At 34.7% G+C, this 25,720-nt stretch overlaps 1 protein-coding gene across 5 annotated transcripts in view; it reads left to right on the top strand.

Annotated features, from left to right (window-relative positions):
• Positions 1-25,720, top strand: part of CDH18 (cadherin 18) — a 1,139,369-nt gene that overhangs the window by 958,018 nt on the left and 155,631 nt on the right. For all 5 annotated transcript variants that reach the window (XM_058307287.2, XM_058307289.1, XM_058307283.2 and 2 more), the window contains one exon: positions 16,616-16,783. In XM_058307287.2, coding sequence (XP_058163270.1) covers positions 16,616-16,783 — 168 coding nt within the window. The remainder of the gene's footprint in view (positions 1-16,615; positions 16,784-25,720) is intronic.

The raw sequence follows: 25,720 nt of genomic DNA, 5'->3' as shown, positions 1-25,720 counted from the left end.
TGTAAAAAGAACATTAAAAATACAAAGATGCTTTAGGGCAGAATTTATGCAACAGTCCTAGCAGGAAGACATCTTTTAGGATGCAGATCTACTAAAGAAGGGCCACATTGATAAAGGAGTGGCAGAAGAGAGGGGGTGAAAGGGCACTTTAAAGCAGTAGCTCCATACATCCAAAATTTCTATACCTGTTTCAAATTAGGTTTCTTCTTCAACTTTTTTTCCTCTCTTTTACTTCTGGGACATTCTGTATACTTTTCTAAGTATCTCAAAATGATCTCTATGTAGTTCTAAAGTTCCTGAGAATTTTGCATTATCATCCGTTTGGTTTAAATCTTGCCAACATAAAGGAGTAATTTAGCCAGTTCTCTCCAACCAATAGTCATATACAAATAGAAACAAAGTGCTGTCAAATTCAGTCAAAATAATCAGTTTTTAAAAATATATATTCATTTAGATTAGATAGATATTATATTTTACTTGTTTTTTTAAAGATCTCTTTTCTGCCCTGATTGGTAAACTTTGAGTGTATGATTCAAGAAATGAGGATTCAATGGAGAGTGATTTAGACCATTAACTTGTAATAAGTAAGTGTCCATCTCTTCAGAAAGCAAGTTACTCTCCATCCACATCCTTATTATCTTGGCTCATCATCCTGGACCTGACAATTAAGTGCTATGTGTTCAATTACTGAACAATCTTTTTTCATTCAGTTATCTCTAAGGTACTTAAAAATTAATATAGGTATGACTTAACTCACTCTATTCACTATTCACTGTTTTGTGTGTGTGGTATTTCTTTTCTACTTCCAGTGTGAAGAGGGGTTCCCCATAGACCCAGTTCTTGAGTGCCATTTAAATCACTATCTTTATCTTACATAGCTCTGCCATTCAGTCTTCTTGTCACAAAAAATGTGCTCCAAAATGTCTCGCATACGTTTCTCATCATTTCATATTTACTGTTACATTGAGGTTAAGCTGCCATGTCTCCTGTTACATTGTCACTGACTTCAATTCATTCTGCACATTCTCAGGTCACAGCGGACCTTGCTTAGAAGCAGAATTAGGCACCCTGGATCAATTTCTCTTCCTTGAAATACTTTTCTTCCCATGGCTTCTTACATACCATACTCTCCTGGTTTGGTTTTCTTCCTCTCTCAATGGCCACCAATGATGTGGCTTCCGCCTGTTTCCCAGTATCCTAACAATGGCTTGTGCTAATGTTCAATATTTGCTCTTCTTCTACACATTCACTCCTTTGTAAATCTTTTTATGGTGATTATAGTTAACTCTCTAGTTCAGACTGTTCCTTTAAAGCACCAATATATTATATGCCAACTGAACTCTGGCGAGGTGTCTAAGACTACATGTCAAACAGACCAGCCCAAAACTGAACTAATCTCTACTTCCTTCCTCAAACATTTCTTATGGTGTTCTGTAGCCCAGTCCAAAAGCCTTGGATCATATGCTACTCCTATTTTTTCTCTCACACCACACTACTAATTCATCAGAAAATCCTATCTTCAAAATATATCCTTGATCTGACCATATGGTCTCCCTAATATTGCAACTAACTTTATTGTAATCATCTGTCTCCTTGTGCACTCTTAGTCCCCACAGTCTGCTCCCAAACCAGAAGCCACAGCAAACATGTAAAAATATGTCTGATTCAGGTACTCCTTTGCTCAACACCTTCTAATGATTTCTCACCTCACGGCCAAAGTCAATAACACTACAATAATACACACTCCCATATGAAATGACCCACCATTTTCATTCTGATCTCATCTCCTTTTCTTTTCCTTTTGTATCGGGTATGCCGGCCACTTGATTTTTCTCAAACAAGATGAAAAGCTTATCCCATAGGTAATTTGAACATTTGACTCTTTTTGCCTGGAACTCTTTTCTCCTACTTCTTTCAAATCTATTTATCCTTAACAGCCAGTGGAGTGCTGGTGACAGTTTGTGTGTATATAAGAACATACGTTTACCATAAATTTTATTGATATAAAGGATATGCACTACCCAATTTACAAACAATTTTAATATGCTGTATATTTTATTGTAAATTTCATATAACCAATTAATTCAGACAAAATGACTGCATTGATTTTTTTTGCCAAACTATTGTATCTGTACCCAAGCTGCAATTCAACAGTTATTTGACAAAATTCAACTGCAATGTAAATACTTGATTGCTATCTGACCCAACAAAGATGTTGATTTCATTGACAAAGGAATGCATTCTAGCAAGGATATTGGTTGATTCATCTACATTCATGAGAATCCAAAAGATGGATGTCTGAACTTCATTTGTTCATCAGTTGTATTACCCACATTTTTCTGAATTGAAAAATAAGTTTCAGAATTTAATCAACTTTTTGTGTTATTCACAATACTACAGACATGACTTTTGTACATTTAACCTGCTTTATTAATGTTTTCCCCATTACTTTAAGTCTAGAAAATCAACAAAATGATAAATCAAACCAAAATTCAATAGCATTTGCTGATTTAGATTTGTGAAAATACTACTATCATGACTGATTCCAAGCTCCTAAGGTGATACTACTGAACATCTATTTGGAAAAAGTTGAGTGGGAGCAAACCAGTCTATTATGTTTCCACCATACAAATACAATAAACCATAAATTGAGATAATATCAAGAGCATAGATCGTAGTAAAATATAGTAAAATAATTAGTAATTATTACCTTTTTTGATTGTTTTTTTAGGAGGTACCAGGGTATGACCCCAGGACCTCATACATGGGAAGTGGGTGCTCAACCAATAAACAACATCTGTTCCCCAATGAGAGGTGTTTTTTTCACTTGTTGGTTTTGTTTTTAGGAGGTACCAGAGATTGAACCCAGAACATCATACATAGGAAGTAGGCACTCAACCACTTGCGGTACATCTGCTCCCCTACCTTTGTTTTTAATATTATTGAGTTGCAAGTTTATATCATTTAATTTTTAGCAATGTTGTATTTACCATCAACTTGCAAAATTCTTAAAAGTTTAATGATCACTGCCAGCTGATTCCTACACACTGCTGTTACAATCCTATTTAAAACTGCAATCCCAAACAAAATACTTCATTTGTCCCCTAAATCTGTGACATATAATACAGTTATTTATCTTGCTATTTTTATCTGCCTTACCTAGAATGTACACTTCATGACGACATTGATTTTTTTTCTATATGCCTGTGAATAAACAGAATAAGTGGCTCTTTCTTTTTCAGGAAAAAAGGATTTAAGGCCATGGTTCATGATTTTACCTTTGCTTAACCTCTCAATCCTTAATCCCTCAGACCACACACACAAAGGGCTTTCTCTATCCTTTCTGCAACATTCAGCTTTTTTACATCTCTCTTTCTTTCCTACATTTTGTGTTCTTTTCTTGAGCTGCCTTCACAAGTTCTTTTTTGGTCTGGCTAACTCCCACATTTTAATTGAAAGAACTTCTCTAAAACAGACTCAGAGAACAAACTTGCATATTCAATATACCTTTATTTTTCTTGGTGCTGCTGATATTTTTAACTTAATATTCATAAAGAGTAGATTAAAATTATTAACTTCATTTGTTTTATAAAAAATCTATTTATATTCTTAAATAAACTGGTTTCTAGGATGCATGTCTGTGGATTTTGTAGTACTCTTTTAATTCAAAGTGACTACTATGGGTCAGGGATTGTTTTGGGCTATTAGGAAACAGCAGTTAGATCACAACAAACCCAATTCCTTCATCTACTGGGGCTCTTCTTCTAGTGGAAAGAAACAAACAGTTGTCAAAATTTATAAGTGAGTTACTATGATGGCAATAATCAAATAAATCTGTTTTGGTCCATGGTTGCATTCCCCAGTTAGGTTTGTTTATTCCTCAATCTTGAGGATTTGGGGATCGTTATGCCCACTCTGCTTCAGATTGAGAGTGGGCTTAGACCTTATGGGGCAGATAGAAAGAACTGTTTTGCTTAAGTTGTAGATACTCTGCTCTTGGGGATGGGGGTTGTCCATCATCATCTTGTTAGTTGTCCTGGGTGAGTCCAATGAACAGGAGAGTAGGTGATGACTGCAACTCTGCTGAGATCCAGGTCTCAGCTGGCATATGAAAAGACTGAAGATTTAAGGCTCTGGGACATATATTTGATATTTGTAGTGCTAATTTTAGTTTCAAATAAAAGGGATAGAAGAATCAATCATGGGGAATTATAAATGAGTCTCTGTTACATTGGGGAAATAGTTTATCATATATTCTGCGATAAGGCCCACTAGTGGGGTGCTGATTTCATGGGGTTGTGTGCCTTATCTATAGTGTCCTGAAGTCTCTAGAGCCCTCAAGAGTGTCGCTGTTTGAGGATTTATTAACTGTGGCAGTTAGTGACATCTACCTGAGATATGTGTAAGTGTAACCTCTGGAATGAATTCCTGACTCACTTTGAAATAACTTAGCCATGAGAATTGTTTTGTATTTAATGTTTCCTCCTTTTGGTCGAGGTGTCTTTCCAAGTGCATCACTGGTTGTTGCTTGGTAATAATCCCTCTGTGTCAGGGAAGCTCATACCCAGAAGTCATGTCCCATGCCTGGAGGGAAGGTAGTAAGTTTACTTGCTGAGTTTGGCATAGAGACAGACACATTTGAGTAACAAGGAGGTTTTTAGGAGGCAACTCTTAAGCAATAGGTATTATTAAGCTAAGTTTCAATTTTACAAGAATAAGATTCATAAGTACAAGCATACATATTGAGGGCTTGGTTTATCGCTCTGTGTCCTTTTATTAGACACTGTTTATGTACTCTAGAAAGTCTTGCCACTCTATTAGAGAATGTAGCAAGACTCCTCAGGATGGGAATTTAATATTTCATTCGTTATTGTATGGGTCTTCACCCACTGAGAATACACCCTATGACCACATGAACACATTCCTATTGCGGAGAGGCAGGCACCATGTGCACCCTTCCCCACAGATCTACCCCCCCCCGGGACAACCTACACCAGTGAACCCTTCCCTGGCAGAGCTGCCGAAGGAACACTCCCACAATTGTATTCTCTACCACAGTCCTCTACCTCCCCAGAGTTCACCTCATCCTTTCTCTAGCCCTCCTCCCAGTTCCCCTACCACACTCACATTCACACACCATTCACGTTGCTGCACCCCATCATCCCCATCCACTGCCAAACTTCCCCCATCCACCATACCATAGATTCTTCCTAGATTAAGCATTGGTTCACCACTCTCCACTGCCTTTCTATCTCCTAGTATATCATACAATTTAGCCTCTTCCTCTGTCCATTGGTGTGATCTCCTCCTTCCCTTAACAGGTTTTGATTCCTAATAGCCTATACCCAAATATCCACCTCAATATTTGCTTCATATTGGATATAGACAACTCCCTCACAAGTTTGGCTATAAGAATTACAGAAATTGAGGGACTGTTTGCTTTTCTGTTTTGGGTGGTGGGTACTACAGCATGTTTCACGTGAAGATTGAAGATGTATTTATATCAGTCATAATGCATATATTAATAAGAAGGAAGCTGGGAACTTCTATGCCTATTAGCTTTCCCTAGTTCAATACTTTATTATCTCATATTACTGTAACAGGAAATAAAGTAAAAGTTAGCATTCAGCCTAAACTTTCTGTCTCATCTGTCTGATTTTACTATCTGGTAGTTTATATCTCTGTTCCAAAATGCAATAGAACAACCTTTTTTATTTTCCTACAACTGTGTAGGTTCTTAATAAATCTGTTTATTTAAATATAAATTACTTTTTTGAGCAACACATTTCAGTATCCAAAATTCTCAGTAATCATAGCAATTGCATTTTTATCAGTTTCCAAGCATTCCTTCCTTTTCCATGGTACAATTTAACCCACGATCAATATCTTTTTCTATGAAGTCAAATGTTAAGAAAACATGATAAAATGTATAGCTTCCTAGAATAAAACTGGTATTCAGCATTTGTTCCTTAGATTGTTTTTTCTTTCCAAGGACTGTTTTCCTTAAAAAATATTGGGATCCTGATTTAAATCACTACTCTACAAATAATGAAATATTTATCCTTCCAGGCTCATCTTTCTAGTGTTAATGGATTTCTATTCAGTTTCTTACCAAAGGACAAAAAAATCAGTTCTTATAGTATTGGGTTGAACTTCCATATCCCAAGTTATCAATTAATTATTAATCATGACAAACGTGTACCACAAAGGATTTTGCATCCACCTATTTCAACAGGCCCTCAAATGTTCTAAGAGTGTCATTTAAATTAGAATAGTGACCTTCTATACAGAGTATTCTCCTATTACCATTTTGCATGTAGTTAAATAGGGCATTAGATTATTACATAGCTTCCTGCCTAATTTGCATCCAGTAAGTGCTAAAAATGAACCCAACATATTGTTGTTTCTAAGGCAACATCTGAATCACTGAAGCGCCTGAACAGCTAAAGCTTTAACGCATGAGTAAACCTCTTTTCCATGTACAGATGCTTTCTATAAAAACTTTAACCTTTCATTAACCTATGTGACTCTCCTGTTACCTTGTGTGATCTGCATTTGAGCTTGCAAAGGATGTTCATAATTTCTCTGTACACCTGATCTCACCATATAGTTTCTCAGTGATACCAGAGAGGTAATGACATGAGAATCTATTAACTGTTCGTTAATAATAAATCTATCTAAATATTAATGACAAATAAGACACCTAAATTGAATTAACAGTCAAGCATAAATAATCAGTATATTATCAAAAAAAAAAAACCCTCAAGGATGTTCATCTCTTATCATTTTACGGTTTCCAGGAAAAGACAGTTACTGTCATGGTTAAATTATTAATGTTGTAATGTTTTCACTTTAGATGTACATTTAAAAGATCAAAGACAATATAAGAGAGTATGAACATTCTTGAAAGCCTTGGAATTACTTTCCTACATTCTTCAATTACATCTGCACTTTTCTTATGTGACTCCTTGAAGAGTCTACAACCACTTTGACAATATTTCAATACTTAGTCTCAAAAACTCAATAGTCACATGAATTCTTCACAAGTGTGTTAAGGTTCCAACTTTAAATTATCTGTCAAATAAAATAAAATATATGCATATGCATACCTATGAAATCCTAAAGATAATTTTAGGGAATGAATATCTGGGTTTTCTTTAGTATTGCATATTTGCTACATATGACATATATGCATATATAATATATACACATATGTATACATATTCACATATATATACAAGCATAACATATTTACAGCACACATAACATGACAAGCAGATTTTTTGAAATGGCAATGTTTTTCTGATTGAGTATGTCATAATGTATTATAAATAAAATCACAGTATAAAGGGAACATAAAAATTTCTTTTTAAAATTAGGAAAGCCCTGACACAATAGGCAAATTGGTATTCTTGAAGACATTATCAACTTTTATTTACTGATGGACTATATTATCAAGTAGATCATTATTAATAGCAGAAGGTCATTGGGGTATGTATACTTTTATAAAGCAATGTTTTAACATTTTTCCTTCATTATATCATTTTAAATATAGTTGTCCCAATACCAAATATCCCAAATGGTTTTTGCAATATCCCTATTAAGTATTCTTTAAACTCAAACTTTTGAAAACCACAAGTTTAGAAGTCAGGGATTTGAGCAATGCTTGTCTGATTGATTTGTTTGCATACATGGCATTGACTGCAATTGCCTAACAGTATTCACCTGAAAGCTGGGCTGGCATAGAAGGTCAAAGATGGTTCAACTCATATGCCTGGTGACTTTGTGGGAAACCCTAGGGTACTGAACTAATCTGGATTTTTCATCCCCTCCATGCTAACCCTGGGTATCTCCATGTGGTCTTTCTGGCTGCGTAGAGGGACTACTTACACAGGAGCTCAGGGCTCTTAGATATCAAGGGAAAAGCTTCCAGTTCTCTTAAGTCCAATGCAAGGATTCTTATAATGGCACTTCACTCAACTGCCTGGGTCAAAGTAGTAATAGTCCAGCCCAGATTTGAGAGGGCAACACAATGGACCCAGACTTTTCTTCTTCTTCTTCTTCTTCTTCTTTATTTTCTTTTAAATGTTACATTAAAGAAATATGAGGTCCCCATATACCCCCACCCCACCCACCCCACCCGTCCCACATCAACAACCTCCTCTATCATAGCGGCACATCCACTGCACCTGGCGAATACATTCTGGAGCACCGCTGCACCACATGGGCAGTGGTCCACATTGTAAGGACCCAAATGCTTGATGTGCTCAGTGTAAAGAAATTGTAGATGGCTTTGTTAATCCATGAAGCCATGGGCATGTTACCCAGATGGCACAAATGGTGGTATTGTTATTTGATTTCCTGCAGAGAATACCATGAAGAGCTAATGGGCACCTGGAATAAGATGAAACTTCATTTTCTAAGTTCCTTACTGTGTTTCTACTGCATGAAAGACTAAATTCTTAGCTCCTGCTTTTGGAGTCAGGGCTTCAGTTACACAGAATTATCCACCACCTTGCCAGCATCTATTAAAGGAACCTCACCATATTGGAGAGCTTTGATTCCAATACTAATATAATCCAACCCCACCCCCCTCCCCACCCCAGGCCAAGAGAGTCAGAGACTGTTTCTGAAACTGATTGCCATTGTGCATCCATCCTCTCAAAATCTATTTGAGATTCTAATATCCAACAGGAGAGATACATTTGGAGAAAGATCGCACAGTTGCTTCTTTTATTTTTTGTTTTGTTCCACAAACATACCTATTCTGATGAAAATATATGTAAATTATTTCATGAATGCATACATGCCAATCTAATTCTATATGTTCTATCAACACAGGAAGGGATAAAAGAAGAAGGAGGTGATTGGGAGCATAAAAAGGCTCATTAGATGCACATGGTTGCTGGCTGCTACCATGAAATTATAGAACATAATGAAATGCTATAAACAGAAATAAAAATAAAGTTAAATTAAAATTAAAATTCAAACAGAATGCAAAAATGAGGAAAAGGGAAATAAAACATTTTGTCGGAAGTGTCTTTAATGATGTATCGACACAACCACATACTTTGAATCTGCCTGATTTATGCCCCCAAGTCTGTGGCCACAATGACCGCTTTCATGTCTTCCAGTATTTCTCCCTCCCTCATTTATGGTTTTCCTCTCACTTTCCCCTGATTTTAAAATCTAAAAATAGCCTACATCTCTCCGGTAAACTCCACAAGATTCAAGGGTCTGATTCCTTGAGCTAGTGCCTCTGAGATAAAGTAAGAAGAGCTTGCACAGTCCATACACAAACATGTGAATTGTCTTTCCTTTTTCCCTCAGCAGAAATAAAAATGTCGCCATCAATTTTAATGGTAAAATATGAAAAAAGTCAAGAAGGAAAAATTGCATCTTTCTACTAAAGCATAAAAATGTTTATAAAAACATTTACCTTCATGAATTTATGTTTGTTAATTCCATGAGACTTATCTTTAAGCTGTACATATATCTATATCTGTATCTATATCTATGCAGATATGGATATAGACAAAGATACTTAATGTCGTGATGCCAGCATCTCATGAAATATCTAATTTAGATTTCACTTTAAAAATAAAATACACGTTATAGCAAAACATATCTGAAGTTTAATCCATTGTACGCTGGAAACTTAGTCTCAAATATGATACATGTAGCCACCAAGATAGCCGGGAATCCTCTCAGCCCCAGCCAGTAACAACTATTGACAAGTGGTGAAATTTAGTCAATCTCATCTCTCCACATGGGTGGCAAAAGCACTATTTGCCCTTCAGTCATTGAACAAAACATAAAATTGATCAAAGAGCGCTATAATCACTAAGTACCTAATCTCAACCATTTTCCCATTGACATTTTTCAAATGTGTCTCTTCTCTGATCTATATGACCATGTGCATTTCAAAGCTGCCCCTTTTTTCAAGTCCAGTGCCTTCCAATGGAGATTTTTCTTCTCTACCTCTCCTTCTGCATCTCTACCCTGAGATACTCTTTGGTCATGCTTGTCCACTTTTTTCACCAAGACCTCTGAACTATGTTAGGTTTTCTTGGTCGTTTAATAAAATATATATTTGTATTACTTAACTTTTCAGACTTGGAAATCTTTCCCCCCACCAGGCAACACTCTATTCATAACAATCTATTGCCATAGACCTGAGTTATACTTGCATACATCCCATATTTTATACAGAGCAGAAATACATTTAGCACATGTGAAATTGGTGATGACAAATGAAGAAAACAGGTTTCTAGAACTTTGTTGCTTATGGATATGTATAGATTTGATGCCTAATTTTTTTCAATGCAGGAAAGAGTTATGGAAGTCCTGCTATCTTTATAAAGTCAGTAGAAAAATTCAGACAAGAAATTGAATATATGTAGCATAAAATATGCTAAATATTTGACAGTCTCAAAATAACACTTCAAAATCTGACATAAAGAATGCATTAGGTGGCTAAATTGCTATTAGGTTGGTGCAAAGGAATTGTGATTTTGCATTGTTGAAATTTGCCATTTGATAGTGCCATACATTCTTAAATAAATGTGGTTATGTTATACATCATTTTAATGTGCATTTCTTACTTTATGTATTTTGCTAATGACTTATTACTTGCTGTTTATTTTATATTTATTTTAAACTAAGGAAATTATGTTAGACAAAATGCAAATTCAAGTGATTTTCTTATTTGAGTACCAAAGGGGTTGTAAAGCAAAAGAAACAACACACAACATCAACAAACCATTTGGCCCAGGAACTGCTAAGGAACATATAGTGAGTGCAGTGGTAGTTCAAGAAGTTTTTCAAAGAAGACAAGAGTCTCGAAGATGAGGAGCGTAGTGGCCAGCCACTGGAAGTTGACAACGACCAATTGAGAGCAATCATCGAAGCTGATCCTCTAAACTACATGAGAACTTGCCGAAGAACTCAATGTCGATCATTCTATGGTCATTCAGCATTTGAAGCAAAACTGAAAGGTGAAAAAGCTCTATAAGTGGATGTCTCATGGGCTAACCAAAAATAAAAAAAAAATAATGCCATTTTGAAGTGTCATCTTCTCTTATTCTGTGCAAAAACAATTTTATACGACAACAGGTTGGACCAAGAAGAAGCTCCAAAGCACTTCCCAAAGCCAAGTTTGTACCACTGTTCCATGGTCTGCTGCTGGTCTGATCCACTATAGCTTTCTGAATTCTGGCAAAACCATTATATCTGAGAAGTATGCTCAGGAAATTGCTGAGATACACTGAAAACTTGCAGTGCCTACAGCCAGTGTTGGTTAACAGACAGGTCCAATTCTTCATGCCAATGCCCAACCGCACAATGTACAACCAACGCTTCCAAGTTGAACGAATGGGACTACAAAGTTTTGCCTCATCCCCCTTATTCACCTGATCTCTCACCAACTGACTTCAAGCATCTTGCCAACTTTTTGCAGGGAAAATGCTTCTACAACCAGCAGGATGCCGAAAATGCTTTCCAAGAGTTTGTCGAATCCCAAAGCATGGATTTTTATGTTACAGGAAAGAGCAAACTTATTTTTCATTGCCAAAATGTGTTGATTGTAATGGTTCCTATTTTGATTAATAAAGATGTGTTTAAGCCTAGCTATAATGATTTAAAATTCAACATCTGAAACCGCAATTCCTTTTGCACCAACCTAATAACAATCAAGCAGATGGAAAGCTGAACTGTTACTCCAAGGTGATTAGTGCCGTCATTTAGAAAATAGTTAATGAAACATATGATCATCTTTAAAACATCTAAGTATTCATATCAATTATTTTAATTAAACCATCCCTCCAAGAAAATATGAGCTCATGGAAGCCACATATCATGCATTCTCAACTCCAGGTGAGATATCTCAAACTTGACTATTTGTGAGAATCATTGGGGGAGCTTGTCCCAATTACTGGTGCCTGTACCCCACTCCTCAGATTCTGATTCAGTAGGTCTGAGATGGGGTCCTTAAATATGCATGATAATTGGCACTCCAAGTGATTCGTTTATTACCTGTTCCATATGCCCAATTAGAGATACACTGGGAACCAGCACATTTTCTGTAATAGATATAATAAACATTAAATGAATGACAAAGCAATTGAGCAAATTAAGAAACAAAATAAGCAATTGAGAAAAAGTACATATGTGCAGATTGGGCGAGGAAGGAAACTTGGCACTTTCTCTTATAAGTATATGTTTGTACACAGGCAGGTTTTGTAGGAATTTGAATGTGCACAATTGTTTCTTTTTTCTAGCTTATTAGAAAGGTTTATTTTGTAGTCTTCTGTGGAATTATCTCATGAATCTTAGATTATTTTTAGTAGGTAAAAATGCAAGAAAACACTTTGGAGGATCTCCTGCTACATAAATATCACTTGTTAGGGAGCATAAACATATGGTAGGCCAGTGAGTCAGGCTCAAAGAGTAATGTTTATAACCACAGATGAGTTTTCAATGTTATGAACTTGTATTCAGCAGAGAGTAATTCCCAGTCACAAGCCCCTACATATCAAGGTGATTGGGAAGCTGTAGTCAGAAGGTAATTTGCAGGCAGTGGGGCACTTACAATCTTTTACCAGAAAAGTAATAAGAGACAAAAGAAAATGATACGTAGACAACCACATTCTGTTGATTCACCACAGCATCACAGAAGAATAGAAGGCAATAATTCCTGTTAAATATTTGAAAGTAAACAAAGATAGTGAAGCAAATTTTATAAACATTCGTGATATGTCATAACCACTCACCTAGCATGCATCAAAAAGAGGATGGTTTCCTTTATTTTTAAACAAATGAAAAATGCACTAATTCCATGGTGATTTATTTAGCCAGTCTATATTTTTTTATTTAAAAATATAAGAAATGAAAATTCTACACTGTATGATTTTCTTACATTTATTTGGAAAACAATAGCTTACTATTACTGGGTTCATTGGTGAAGGAAGAAAAAGGCAAACAAATAAGCAAATCATCACTTCCTATTTGAATTGTATGAATTTAGTAGTTTATCCTAACTTTGTACATGAAATTAGATTTCAGTCATGTAAAATAAATGTTATCATTGCACAATAGTTCCATAAATATGTATATTGCCATATGTGTATGTATTTACTAGGCAGATCAAAGATGGAGGTGAAAAGTATAAAAATGTACAAGTACATAATAGTAGAATTTTGTCTTTGTATTTATGTGGTTTTCTAAATGTTGTCTTGATCCATTTGTGCTGGAATCACCTGTGGTAAACAGTTGAAGATACAGGTAGCCTAGGCCCACCCAGGATCACTAAATAACAATCTCTGGGGACTGAATAAATTTTCACTTTAAGGAGATATCAAGGTGGTCTTTACACATGGTCATATTTGAAAGCCACAGTCAGATGTATATCCGTCCTAGTAATATTCTAATAATAAGGGTGACTATAATTGACGATCCAAACTGGTACACTATTGAAGGTATAAGGGAATATGTTAATAATTAAGCCAGAAGAGGCATAATCTGAAAATGTACTGGGAAAATCAGCACATGAGGTCACTTTGTATAGTTTGCTTCATACTTAATCCATTTTCTCCTTTGATTGAAAAAAGAAATTCATACTACTTAATGTTATTTTATTGCCAAGTATAACTTCCTGGTAAATATGTGTGACAAAAATCAAGTGTGTGTGTATATATATATATGTACATGTGCGTGTGTGTCTATATATATTCAATATTTTTTTTTTTTAAGTAACACTTTTTAGGAAGTACTGGTGATTGAACCTGGGACCTGGTACATGGGAAGCATGTACTCAACCACTGAACTATACCTGCTTCCCTCAAGAGTATTTTATTTACCCAAAATGTAAAATCTATGCTATCAAAGAGTCCAGCTACTATGATAAGCATTGAGAATGCAAAGTAAGATTGAATTACTCTTCAACTAATTTTTTTACTTCTCAAAATATTGGGAAGATATAAAAAGTGGTTTATCAAATTTCCTTAACTTTTTTCAACATTGTTCATACTTTCTGATCAATTTATAATGTAAGAATATTGACAAGAATATTTTAATAATGCCTGAATAGCCATGTAAACGTTTACCATCATGGAGATGCTTTTACAAAAAAAAAAAAAAATTCTCAATAGGAACTGCTGGGTGTGAGCAGAACATGGTAACTGTGGTACTTGGAGCTTGGTCAAAAATTGTCTGCCCAGGGAGAGGGATCAAGGACCAGGAATATTCAGAAGAATCATGTGTTCATGTCCAAGAGATGTTAATGCCCATTAGAAAACTTATTACCCTTCTGCTTCAAATAATCATTATTGCTTAAAATGCAAAATTTGAAAGTATTTTACACTATTTTTTTTCATCTTAATAACCAGTTCAATGATATAGAACACAATCTGAACCAGGAAAGGCATCTTCTTTTAAAAGCAACTAACATCTTTTCTTCTAAAGAGTTCCCTCTCAGCTTTAAAAATGTTACCATGTATCGTCTGTGCTCTGGGCCACTCCGCTAGCAGGCATCTGGGCTGCATGTTAGGAAGGGTTATTTTATCCTGGGATTATGTTGCTATGGCAATATGACTATAATGCTCAGCAGTTTCCTGTGTGCCACCAGAGGATGTCATAGCTAAACACATGCAGCTGGACCATCCTAAAAGAGATGTGAGTTGAAACAGATCCTTAGAAAGTCATTTCTGAGAAGTATGTTTCAATTCTGGATATTTTGTTTTCCTTTCCTTGAGTAAATTTGCCTGGCTAGTTTCTTCCCATGTTGCACAGAAAGTAGCTGTATTATCAAAAGAAGGAAGATAATGGCACTGCAATCAAATTGCTGAAGTTGACACTATAAAATTTGTGCTCACATCTCTTCTCCAATTCTCTTGAATGACTAATATTCAAATTTTACAAAAGATGTGTCTGCCATTTATTCTGCAGTGATTGATTTTACCAATCAATATTCTGCAAAACAGCATTTTAATGATTTTATTGTAAAACATTTTCCTTCTCAACAATCTCATACTTCTACCCACCAGAGGCAAATCCCATGTATAATATATTTTACTTAGGAAAGGCAACTTTTTTTCTTTCCAATACTAGAAAATATATATTCCTGGCAAAAAAACAATTCTTTGCATGTTCATTTCTGCTTCAGCTCAATTCTTAAGTTAATTATATGTGATAAAACATTGTTCTTTTTAGTAAAACTGCTTGAGGCTTTTTCATATGCATGAATTGGATGAATATTTATTTCCATATTATTATAATTTCTTTTGAGAGGAATAATTTTGACTTCTCTTTAGCTTCAGGAAAGTTTCCATCAACTCCCTCAATTATACATTCACTATGCTTGAAAATTGTGGGATCTCCCCTCCTGCCTCCTGGGCCTCTCCTCTCAAGGTCATTACATAGCCAAGTAACTCAGTGAAGAAAAAAAAAAGTTGTTTGGTTTTATATATTCAAAACAATTGGTTGACTAAGGTTCTCCATTTTTAAAGGGCTGTTTTGTTTTGTTTTGTTTTTTAACTTAAAGACACAAACTCAGTTACAGGTACTGTCTGTAAAATCCATATAGTAAAATCTATAGCATTTACAAATTTAGCATGTGTTATAATGAATATTATCCTATAAATTGAATGCTATCTAATCTAATGTGTGCTTGATTGAAGTCGTTGATGTCTTTTTTCAAAGGTGGCATGAGCTAATTACGTTTATTAAAATTAAAAAGGAGATTTCTAGATTACCAGTGTTTGGAGGTATGAGTATAGGATTTATACTCTCTCTCATCTACATGAAGAAAAGCTTTGATTTTAAGGCACTACTCAATATGCTCTGGGTAAACTTGAGCCCATACAAAAGAGGTTATCCTTTTCAAATTTAAGGTTCTATTGGCCAAACTATTTAATTTACATATGTATGTGTGCATGTATGTGCACATTTTTTGTATATGTACTTATTCAATTATTCATTCATGAAAAAGTGCATTAAATGTATACTTCCACCCTACAAGATAATGTGACTTTATTTTGCTTATAAATATGTAGACCTAGTTGTTTTTCTTGACAAAAAATAGTGAGCTTTTTATTATTGATACGTTTAAAAATGCCTCCTGCATATAGATTTTGCTTGAGTGCCACATGATTCCGTTTTCCATCATCAAATCTTTTACCACCCTGTCTGGAAGCTATGCAAATTGTTCTGTGAAGAGGGTATTTAACCTCTGCTCAAATCAATGTGACCATCTCAGCTGACACTTCTGAGGAACCGAAGTTGCAAAATGTTTAGCATACCAGCAAAAGGAAGCAAGCCTGAACCCAGGGCAACCCTCTAGGGGCTGTCCATCCCAGCCAAAGAAGAGAGACGGGTATCTTATTTTCCCGTAATGGAATACTTCGGGACATGTGGTTGTAAATAAATGTTTCCTTGAGGCATCTTAAGAAGAGTGCTAGTTATACTGTTAAGGTGTTTGTTCTCTCAGAAGTGTTTCTCTCTTTCCCAAAGTATGTTATTTGAAAAGATAGTTCCTAAAACATCAAAGTAAATATATCTAAGTGCCTTCTCATTTAAAGTCTACTTATGCTGTATTTTGTTTAAAAAATATGTATTACAGGAGTTATTAGAACTGCCTTACATAACATGGATAGAGAAGCCAGAGAACACTACTCAGTGGTCATTCAAGCCAAAGACATGGCTGGACAAGTTGGAGGACTCTCGGGATCTACGACTGTCAACATCACACTGACTGATGTCAACGACAACCCACCACGGTTTCCGCAGAGTACGTACATGCTTCATGTTTCCTAATATTTTAATTGGTCACCATGGAATATATGCGCCTATGCTGCTGTGTTCCAAATGGGATTATTATAGTTTTATTTCATTTCTTTATTATATGGTCACTCATTTATACATAAAACTGAAGAAGTAACTCTGCATATTGCCTCCTGAACCTGGTAGATAATAGACCTTGTGGTGAGAGTTTAAGTTTCAATTGACATCACAGTTAAATAGTAAAACTGGTGTAGTGTTATGAAGTAAGGACCACCCTACATTTGCTAAAGAAGTTATGTATTATTATGGTATCCATGGAGTTATTAATAATTCAATGTGATATAGGGAATCTACTCAAGTAAAATTATTGCATCTATACTCCTTGACTGAAATTTTTAACAAAGTCTTCATGTTATGAACACATCCACATCCTCACACATTATCTAACAGTGTTTTACAGCTAATTCAATATCAGACCTCAGATTAGAATAGGAACTTTGAGAAGGGGGAGAGCAAAACCAAGGCCATGATCTGTTGGTGGGGGGTGGGGGAGAGGATGCAGAAATATCACTACTGTGAGTTTGGAAGGAGATGGTGCTTATGACATAAGCAAGACAGTAAAAGAAATGATTAAAGTATTTTGAGTGCTTATAATATGGCAAATATTGTGCTGACATTTTATAGGACAATCGTTAATTCCCATAAAAATCCTCTATGATAGCTTTCTTCTACATCCATCTCATAGATCATGCTTAAAAATGTAGTAGAATAAAATCCATGATATGTCAATAAAGGTTTGTGTAACAGGTCAGTGTGATTTACCTTTCCAAGCTTTATCCCTTAATCCCATTGTCACTGTATTCCAGGTCTAGCCAAAATGGGACACTGCCTGTCTTGTGAAGCATAATAACACTTTGCTCATTCTTTCTTCAACGTAGAACTTCCCATATGCTCACTCCCCTATTTAGCAGTCCTGTTATAAGTTTCTCTGAGGCAGAATTAACAGAGAGTTAATTAATCCTTGTTTCCTGTTGCATGGTCCTTCTCCATGAGCTCAGGTTAAGCTTATTTCTGTAGGTGCACATCTCGACAGTGTCTCTGCTACTCTAATGAAAACACTATGGAATTATCTTTGTAACCGCAAGTGTTTATTCAGCCCAGTGCCCAACACTTGATAAGCTATTATTAAATATTAAATGAATGGGTAAATGGGTTGAATTTCAGTAATGTCAAATTACCATTGTTAAAAGCATACAAGCCAAGTTCATAGTTAGACAGAACCTCTTAAAAATATTGGTTTTGTTGATGATATTCTTATTTGTGACCTGGTTCAACCTGGTGGCCTTTGCACTATGAAGAAAATATTTTTGAATGAAAAGTATAAGTCATAGATAAGACCATATTTAAATTGAATTATAAAATCTAGTTAAACTTGAAATCAATTTACAAATCAGAGGGCAATTTGTAGCTATTTTATCACTTAATCCACATAATATGTATTGTACATGCATCACTATGAGATCAGTTTTATTTTATAAGATGAGGAAACTGAGGTTCAAAGCTAACAAACATGTGATAAGAAACACTGCCAGATGCAACTGAGTTTAAGCTTACAATTATGAGCAGAATGATTGAAGGCAGTTAATCGTATTAGAAACACTGTGCAGATGTGCTAAAGTTTTAAGTCGATGCACAGCACTTCCAGAACCTAACACTAGCGTGCTTAAGATATTTTGTATTCCCATTGCTCAAAACAAGCTGTTGCTTTTGGACTGATTTGGTGTCACCATAACAAAAGTAGTTTGCAACAAGGTATTCTTTAGTTATCAATATGCATTATAATTTATCAAAATGCTGTAAAAATAATATAATCTACTTTGAGAAAAAAATTATTATGAGATCTTGCAATTGCAAAGCTGCATGACTTGTATATATCCATATACCATTTAAATTAGATATGATCATATCCATTCATCAAAATGATATAGTAATCTAGCTGTTTCCCTTGAGATGTGAGTTTTTTACAGTTCTCCTTCTGATTTCTTTCTCTCTTCACTTGTCTGTGAAAGCCATCTTTCTTATACCATTACCGGGATTGAACTCTAAAATCAGCATCCCCTCCCACCACCACAAGTGTAACCTTGCAAAAGTATTCCCCCAAATCATTTTTCTTTTACTTTTTTTCTGTTAATATACTATGACCTGAGAAAGCAAATCAACATTTTATAGCCATTAGCACTATATCTTTATTCAAATAAATAAGCTCTTGGTGAAAGTTTGAGACTAGAGACTGAACTAGACCTGATAATTTGCTTTATAAAGCCTTGCGTCTAGTGAGTTGCAAACTCAGTGGCCTAGGAATCAAGACTAGTAAATTGACTGGCTGAAAAAGGCTGCCAGTTAGTGCCAGGGAGGTGGTAGGGGAGAATAGACACTGGACAGTGTGTGCCCAGCTAAGAGGACAAGCACTGTCCAACAGAAGTCCATGCCTATGGGTCATTATTGGGACCAACTATAGCCAGACCTTGTGACTATCTTAAAAGCATTAGAATGCTGTATATTGAAATGAAATATCCTGATTTTAAATGTTTACTAATGTTAAATTTTAAAATAATGTGTGGGCCAATAGAATGATTTTCAGGTGATATTGATTCGATGGGAGATTCCATTCATAAGCAACAAGCTTTCAACATCTCCTCCAATCTGATTTTAATGGTGTCTTGACATGTACAATGTATATTTTTGAATGTGAGGAAAAAGTGTCTTTCTTCCTTCTATTTTAAGCTTACAAATAGCTCGTCTTTGAGCAGAAAGTAAACAAGGGAACATTACCGTGAGTTACGTAAGTAATTGTCTATGCAAATATCAGTGGATGTTATGGCTCATGGAATTTTGAGTAGGGAAATGTACCTCTGGAATGTAAGCCTCCTTATTCAGAAAATATTGTGTAGGTTAATATCAGCACCATGCTGGTAGTTTTAATGTTAAAGAAAGATTCATTTCATCTTCCTGGGAGATAGTTCTTGAACAACTTAAGTCAATCCTAGAAATAAACAATGTTATAAAAATGTAAATAGCAAATAAGTGATAAGAAAATCAATATAAAAATCAAGGTTTTGGGAAACGGACTTTGGCCCACTGGTTAGGGCGTCCGTCTACCACATGGGAGGCCCGCGGTTCAAGCCCCGGGCCTCCTTGACCCGTGTGGAGCTGGCCCATGCACAGTACTGATGCACGCAAGGAGTGCCCTGCCACACAGGGGTGTCCCCCGCGTAGGGGAGTCCCACGCCCAAGGAGTGCACCCATAAGGAGAGCCGCCCAGCGCGAAGGAGGGAGCAGCCTGCCCAGGAATGGCGCCGCTCACACTTCCTGTGCCGCTGACGACAACAGAAGAGGACAAAGAAACAAGACGCAGCAAAAGGACACAGAAAACAGACAACCAGGGGAGGGGAGGGGAATTAAGTAAATAAAAATAAATCTTTAAAAAAAAAAAAAATCAAGGTTTTATATTGCTCTAACCTTATAATTCCCCCTACATAAATTCTTAAAGGGAACCCCAAAATGTTTAGTTATTTACTTTGGACAAATTCCAGGGATTATAACATTCCCAATTCAAATTCAACAATTCTCTTCTTCTGTCTGTACAGTGACATGCATTTTGGTGGTTGATGACAAAACTATCATCATCATCATCATCATCATTATCATCATCATTGTGTTTTGGTTCTTATAGACTTTTATGGAAGCTAAAATGGCCTCAGAGCAAGATAACATTATTTTAGCAACTCCACTTACTGGTCTTCAAATTACTTCTCATCATTGTAGATGAACCATGTCGTTGAACATTCTAAATGGGAATCGGGTAAGGAAGGCTCAAGTTTTCAAGTTGATTGTGCTTTGAATCATTGCCTTCATTGAGGGTTGGCAGGTATATACCTAGTTGTGTTAGGAATTTAAAAAGATGTAGGAAAGGCAATAAAATATAAAGAAGACATTTAGTTTCCCTACTGGGGAGAGGTATATTCTTCTATTACTTCTTCCTTTTCTCATTTAAAAATAAAGTGTACAAATATGGTTCATATGATGAGATAAAATGACATTGAGTGCAATTAAGAATTTAATTCTGCAGTGAGAAAGACCTGAGTAGATGCCTAGCCTGGTCACTTACTGCCTATGTAACTTAGGACAAGTTTCTTAAATTTCTTTTGCATTTAGTTTCTTCGTATATAAAACAGAGGTTGTCATAATACATGACACACATTTCTAAAGGCTCTTAAATATATGCAAGACATAATTATCATCCAAAAGGCTAACCATATCAAATAGCTAAATACAGAAAGATACAAGAATGTAAGAAAGATGAAAAGGAAGACAATTATTTTTCTGTAAATCTGTAACTTCTGTAATGAAAAAAGTAGAAGATTATCTCAGAGTTAAAAGGTAAATAGTATCAATTATGGAAAAATGAAATATACCATGGTATAAATTTGGTAAGGATTTCATATCAAACTTGATATAAACAGACTCAGAAACTAAAGACAATCACGCCAACAAACACATACACACACTCACTCACACACACATGCAAACACACTCATATACACCAGGGACAATGAGATTGCTTGGGAAGCAATAGATCAAGAAAGCAATAGAGTTACAGTTTGATAATTATTTTAAGGTGGTAGTAGGAAGCTTGAAGTCAAAATTCAAGGCTGAAAATTTTTAGGAAAGGGAGCCAACCACTAGTAAGACACTGGAAAGGAACAATTTAGACCAGTCACAGCTTGAGTTGGATCACCTATACAAAGGCCACAATTGATGCCCAGTTGTCCCTCAAAGAAAAATATCTCAGGACGTAAAATTCCTCAACATTCGTCCTTTTCTGAAAGGACTGTTCTGCCACTTAAGAGTATTTTAATCCCTTATCTTATTTAACTGTGTTTTATGGTACGGTTGTTACACAAATTATTCTTATGTAAGTAAAAATTCACTGATATCTATTATTCTTTATAAGGAATATACACTTAAGATTCAGTAATTTACATAAAAATCATGAAGAAAACTTTCAGAACACTAATGGAATGACAAATTTTGAGATTTGTCTTCATGCAGTAAATAGGCTAGTTGGGAAAAGAATAAAACCACATATCAAATAATCATCATTAAACAGTAGAAATTGATTATTTAACAAGACTTCCTCAAAAACATGAAATGATTGCAAAACTTTTACTCGGCCAACCACTTAAGCCCACTTATGACTAGAGTTGATATTGTGCAACTAGATATTGAAAGCATCAAGTCCTAAAAGGTCAGCAGATGGCAGTATTTCCCATAAAATTAGTAAAAATCACATGCATATTGATTTGGGTAAGTTTTAATGTTAGTGAAAAGGAAAATATCACTGATGAAGATATTATTAACATTGATGTGATATTATTGATACAAAAGTATTTTAAGAGAAGGACCATGGTTTTTAATAGATTACTAAACTTTTCATGAAAGCCAATCTAGATAGTATATGCTGTATAGTCTCCATTAATATTGTTTATGAAACAGCAAAAAAAAAAGCTTATTTTTGATCCATCAATTGCAAAGTGTGTTTTTTTAATTACCAACAAGTTGAGTTATTTTGCTATTTTTCTCCAGTGTACAAACATTGGATTGTTTCAATTTTTTGACATTTGTTGAGAATTTCTGTACATGTCAGCATATGCTTGGTTTTGGTAAGTGTTCGTATGCACTTGAAAGTGAAGTATATTCTGCAGCTGCGTGTTTAGTGTTGTATAGGTATAAATTACTTCAAGTTTGTTCATTGTGCCATTTTTGTTTGTCACCTATTGAGTAATATATGTCATTGTCTCCCGCTGTAATGCTGGATGTATATTTCTTCTTTTCTTTTCTCTTAATTTTTAAATGTTTAGTTTTAAAACATTACTGGTTGCACAAAGATTGAAGGCTTTGATATCTTCCAATTGCATTAAAAATATTCCATTGTGAAACATTTCTTTTTAACTTTATGAATGCTTCAGACCTTAAAGTCTACTTTGATATTAATATAGCTACATTGTGTTTTTTCATTTCCTTTTTGTTTTGTTTATTGTTAGCAATGTATGTTTTTCATCCTTTTACTTCCCACCTTTATTTTCCTTAATTTTAAGAAGAAGTTTCTTATAAATAACATACATAAATTTGTTTGGTGTTGTTTTGTTTTAATTTGGTTTCAAAATTTGTTGAATTTACTACACTTATAATTAATGTAATTACTGATATATTGATATTTAAGTATACCATCTTGCTATTTATACCTTTTAATTTTTTATTTCTTTCCTTTTTTCCCCTTTCTTACCATTAAAATAGTCAAGAATTTTATTCCCTGTATTTTCTGCCCACTAACTTTTTAATTTTAAGTTCTTTTAGTTTCCTTTAATATTTGCCCTTCGTTTTATTATTCATTAGTATTTCTACTGCTTACTAAGGAATGGAAAAACTTTTGTAGCTTTTAGCTTTTTGTTCTAATTTTGTCATCTATCTATATGTCCTTATATATTAAGCCTTATATGTCACTAATTATTACTTCTTTTTTTAACACTAAATAGTATTTTAAAAGTTAATAATAATTTATCTTTTCTGGTGTTATTTTCTTTTCTTCTGTATTTCTTTCTAGAACCATTTCTTTCTAAAGAAAATGCAAAATGTTTAAAAATAGTCCCATTAGATTTTTTATAGTTGACTGCAATGTATTCTTTCAGTTTTTGTTTAATTACAGATTTATTATTTTGCCGTCTTTTGTTTTTGGTGTTTTTTTTTTTTTTTTTTTTTTTTTTAGGTGCTGGGGCTGTGGCTTGAACCTGGAGCCTCATATATGGCAAGCCAAACCTCAGCCACTAAGCCACATCTGCTCCCCCTTCAGGTTTAAAGGCTGTTTTAGTTTGGAGGGCTTTCTCCCTGTCAATAATTAATTAATGCAATTTATCTTTTACCTTGGCTGTTGAAAAATCAACTGTTACTTTATTATAAAGAAGTTTATTTGAAGTTTAGTGGAACTTTCTTCTTTTTAGATATTTTCTTTGTATTCGGTTTTTAGCAGTTTATGAAGTACCTACACATCTGTATCATTTGATATCTTTCTGTTGAAGAGGTTTTTGAAACTTCTTTTGTTAGTTTTGTGATACTCTTCATCAGTATTTATGCAGATAGTGCTTTATTTTTTCTCTCACCTACCTTACTGCAGTGCCAATGGCATGCACATTAGATGTTCTAACTGTGTAACATTAATCATTAATATTTTTTTATTAAATCTCTCTCTCTTCCTTAACCAGGATGGGCTATATTGACAACATCCAGAATACTAATACTATATCTGGCATACTAATTCTCATCCCTGCTGTGTTTATTCTGCAATTAACTCATCTGTTAAATATATAAATTATATAATTTAGCATTGATATTTTCATTTGATGCATTAAATACAGATTATTGGTATCTGCTCAGATTTTCTGCCTTTTTTTACTTTGCCTTCTTAAGCATATTAATTAGAGTTTTTAAAAAACCTGTATCTAAAAACTCCAAGGCCAAAGTCTTATCTGGGCTATTTTATCCAATTGCTCCATCTTCGATTTTGACATCTTTCCTTTTTAAGCATTCCTTGGAAATTTCTACTGAATTCTGACATTATGTATGAACAAATGTGGAGGTTCCTGATAACATCATCTTCCTTCAAAAAGGTTTGTGCTTTGGAATATGGACTACTGTAATCAGTTAGGTTTTGTTAGAAATGGCTTATTTCATTTCTGACTTTACTTCTAGGAAGTAGGTCTTTCTCCTAAATCTAATCTGTCTCTAGTCTTGTGTTAGTTTCTCCAAGAAACAGAACTGACAGAATATATGTATACCTGTAAATATTATGAGATTTATTACAAAATGAGGGGGTTGGCAAGTCCAAATTCTGTAGGACAGGCTGCAAGTTAGAAGCTCTTCCTATGAAGGTTTCCATGAGTTCTCTCACTGCTAAAGGCAATCTCCTTTGTTGATTATAAATGTAATCCAACAAAGATAGAATCAGCTGCCTATGATTTAAATCTATGAAATACCCTCATAGTAACAATCAAGTTGGTATTTGATTGACCTAACAACTTGACACCATAACCTCGCCAGGTCAACACATGAACTGCAAGTCTCAACTGCAAGTTTCAAGTGTTTACAAATTTCTGACTTCCCTCTCCTCCATGGATGCTGAATACTCTACTTAGCTCTTTTGCCTCCTAGTTTTATTTTCTCTTGGTTTTGTGGACTCTTCACATGTGTAAAAGCAGGTGTGTATCTATAATTACCCCAATGAAAATTGAATTATTATTTTTGGGCTCATTTCTCTTAAGTTCCTTCTTCTATGGCCTTTTGCTCTTATGTTTCAGCTGCTGTGCTAGCTTTAAACTCCAATCTCTGTATCTACAATCTCTATGATTTACAGTTACACTTTCCCCCCTAACACTGCATATTAACAAATGCCTTCAATGGAAAAGTCATTGTGAATATTATTCTCACCTTATTATGCTTTTTCTCAAGTATCTTACCAGATCCTTCTCTCAAGGCCGTCCTGGATTGATTGCTCTTAAGTGGCTTGAAACAGTTGTTTTATGGATATTGCATAGATTTTATAGTTGTTTCCTATGAGAAATTTAGTTAGATACAATCCACTCCATCATGTCCGGATTCGAAAGGCTATTTTAGTTATATTTACATTGAAAGATCACAGAACATAGTTATACATATATTACTTTGATAATCTACATGACTGAATAGAAAGTATGAATTTTGAAATAAAGCTGTAATTCTAAAACAGCCAAGTTATTGATCTGTCGTAATTTTTTTCATTCAGTTTCATTAAGACAAAATCTCTTTATCATATTATGAGACTTAGTATATAACATAAAGACAAATGGATGTT

Source organism: Dasypus novemcinctus, chromosome 2, assembly GCF_030445035.2.
Source record: "Dasypus novemcinctus isolate mDasNov1 chromosome 2, mDasNov1.1.hap2, whole genome shotgun sequence".
Taxonomy (NCBI): domain Eukaryota; kingdom Metazoa; phylum Chordata; class Mammalia; order Cingulata; family Dasypodidae; genus Dasypus; species Dasypus novemcinctus.
This window is presented reverse-complemented; position numbering and strand designations above follow the sequence as displayed.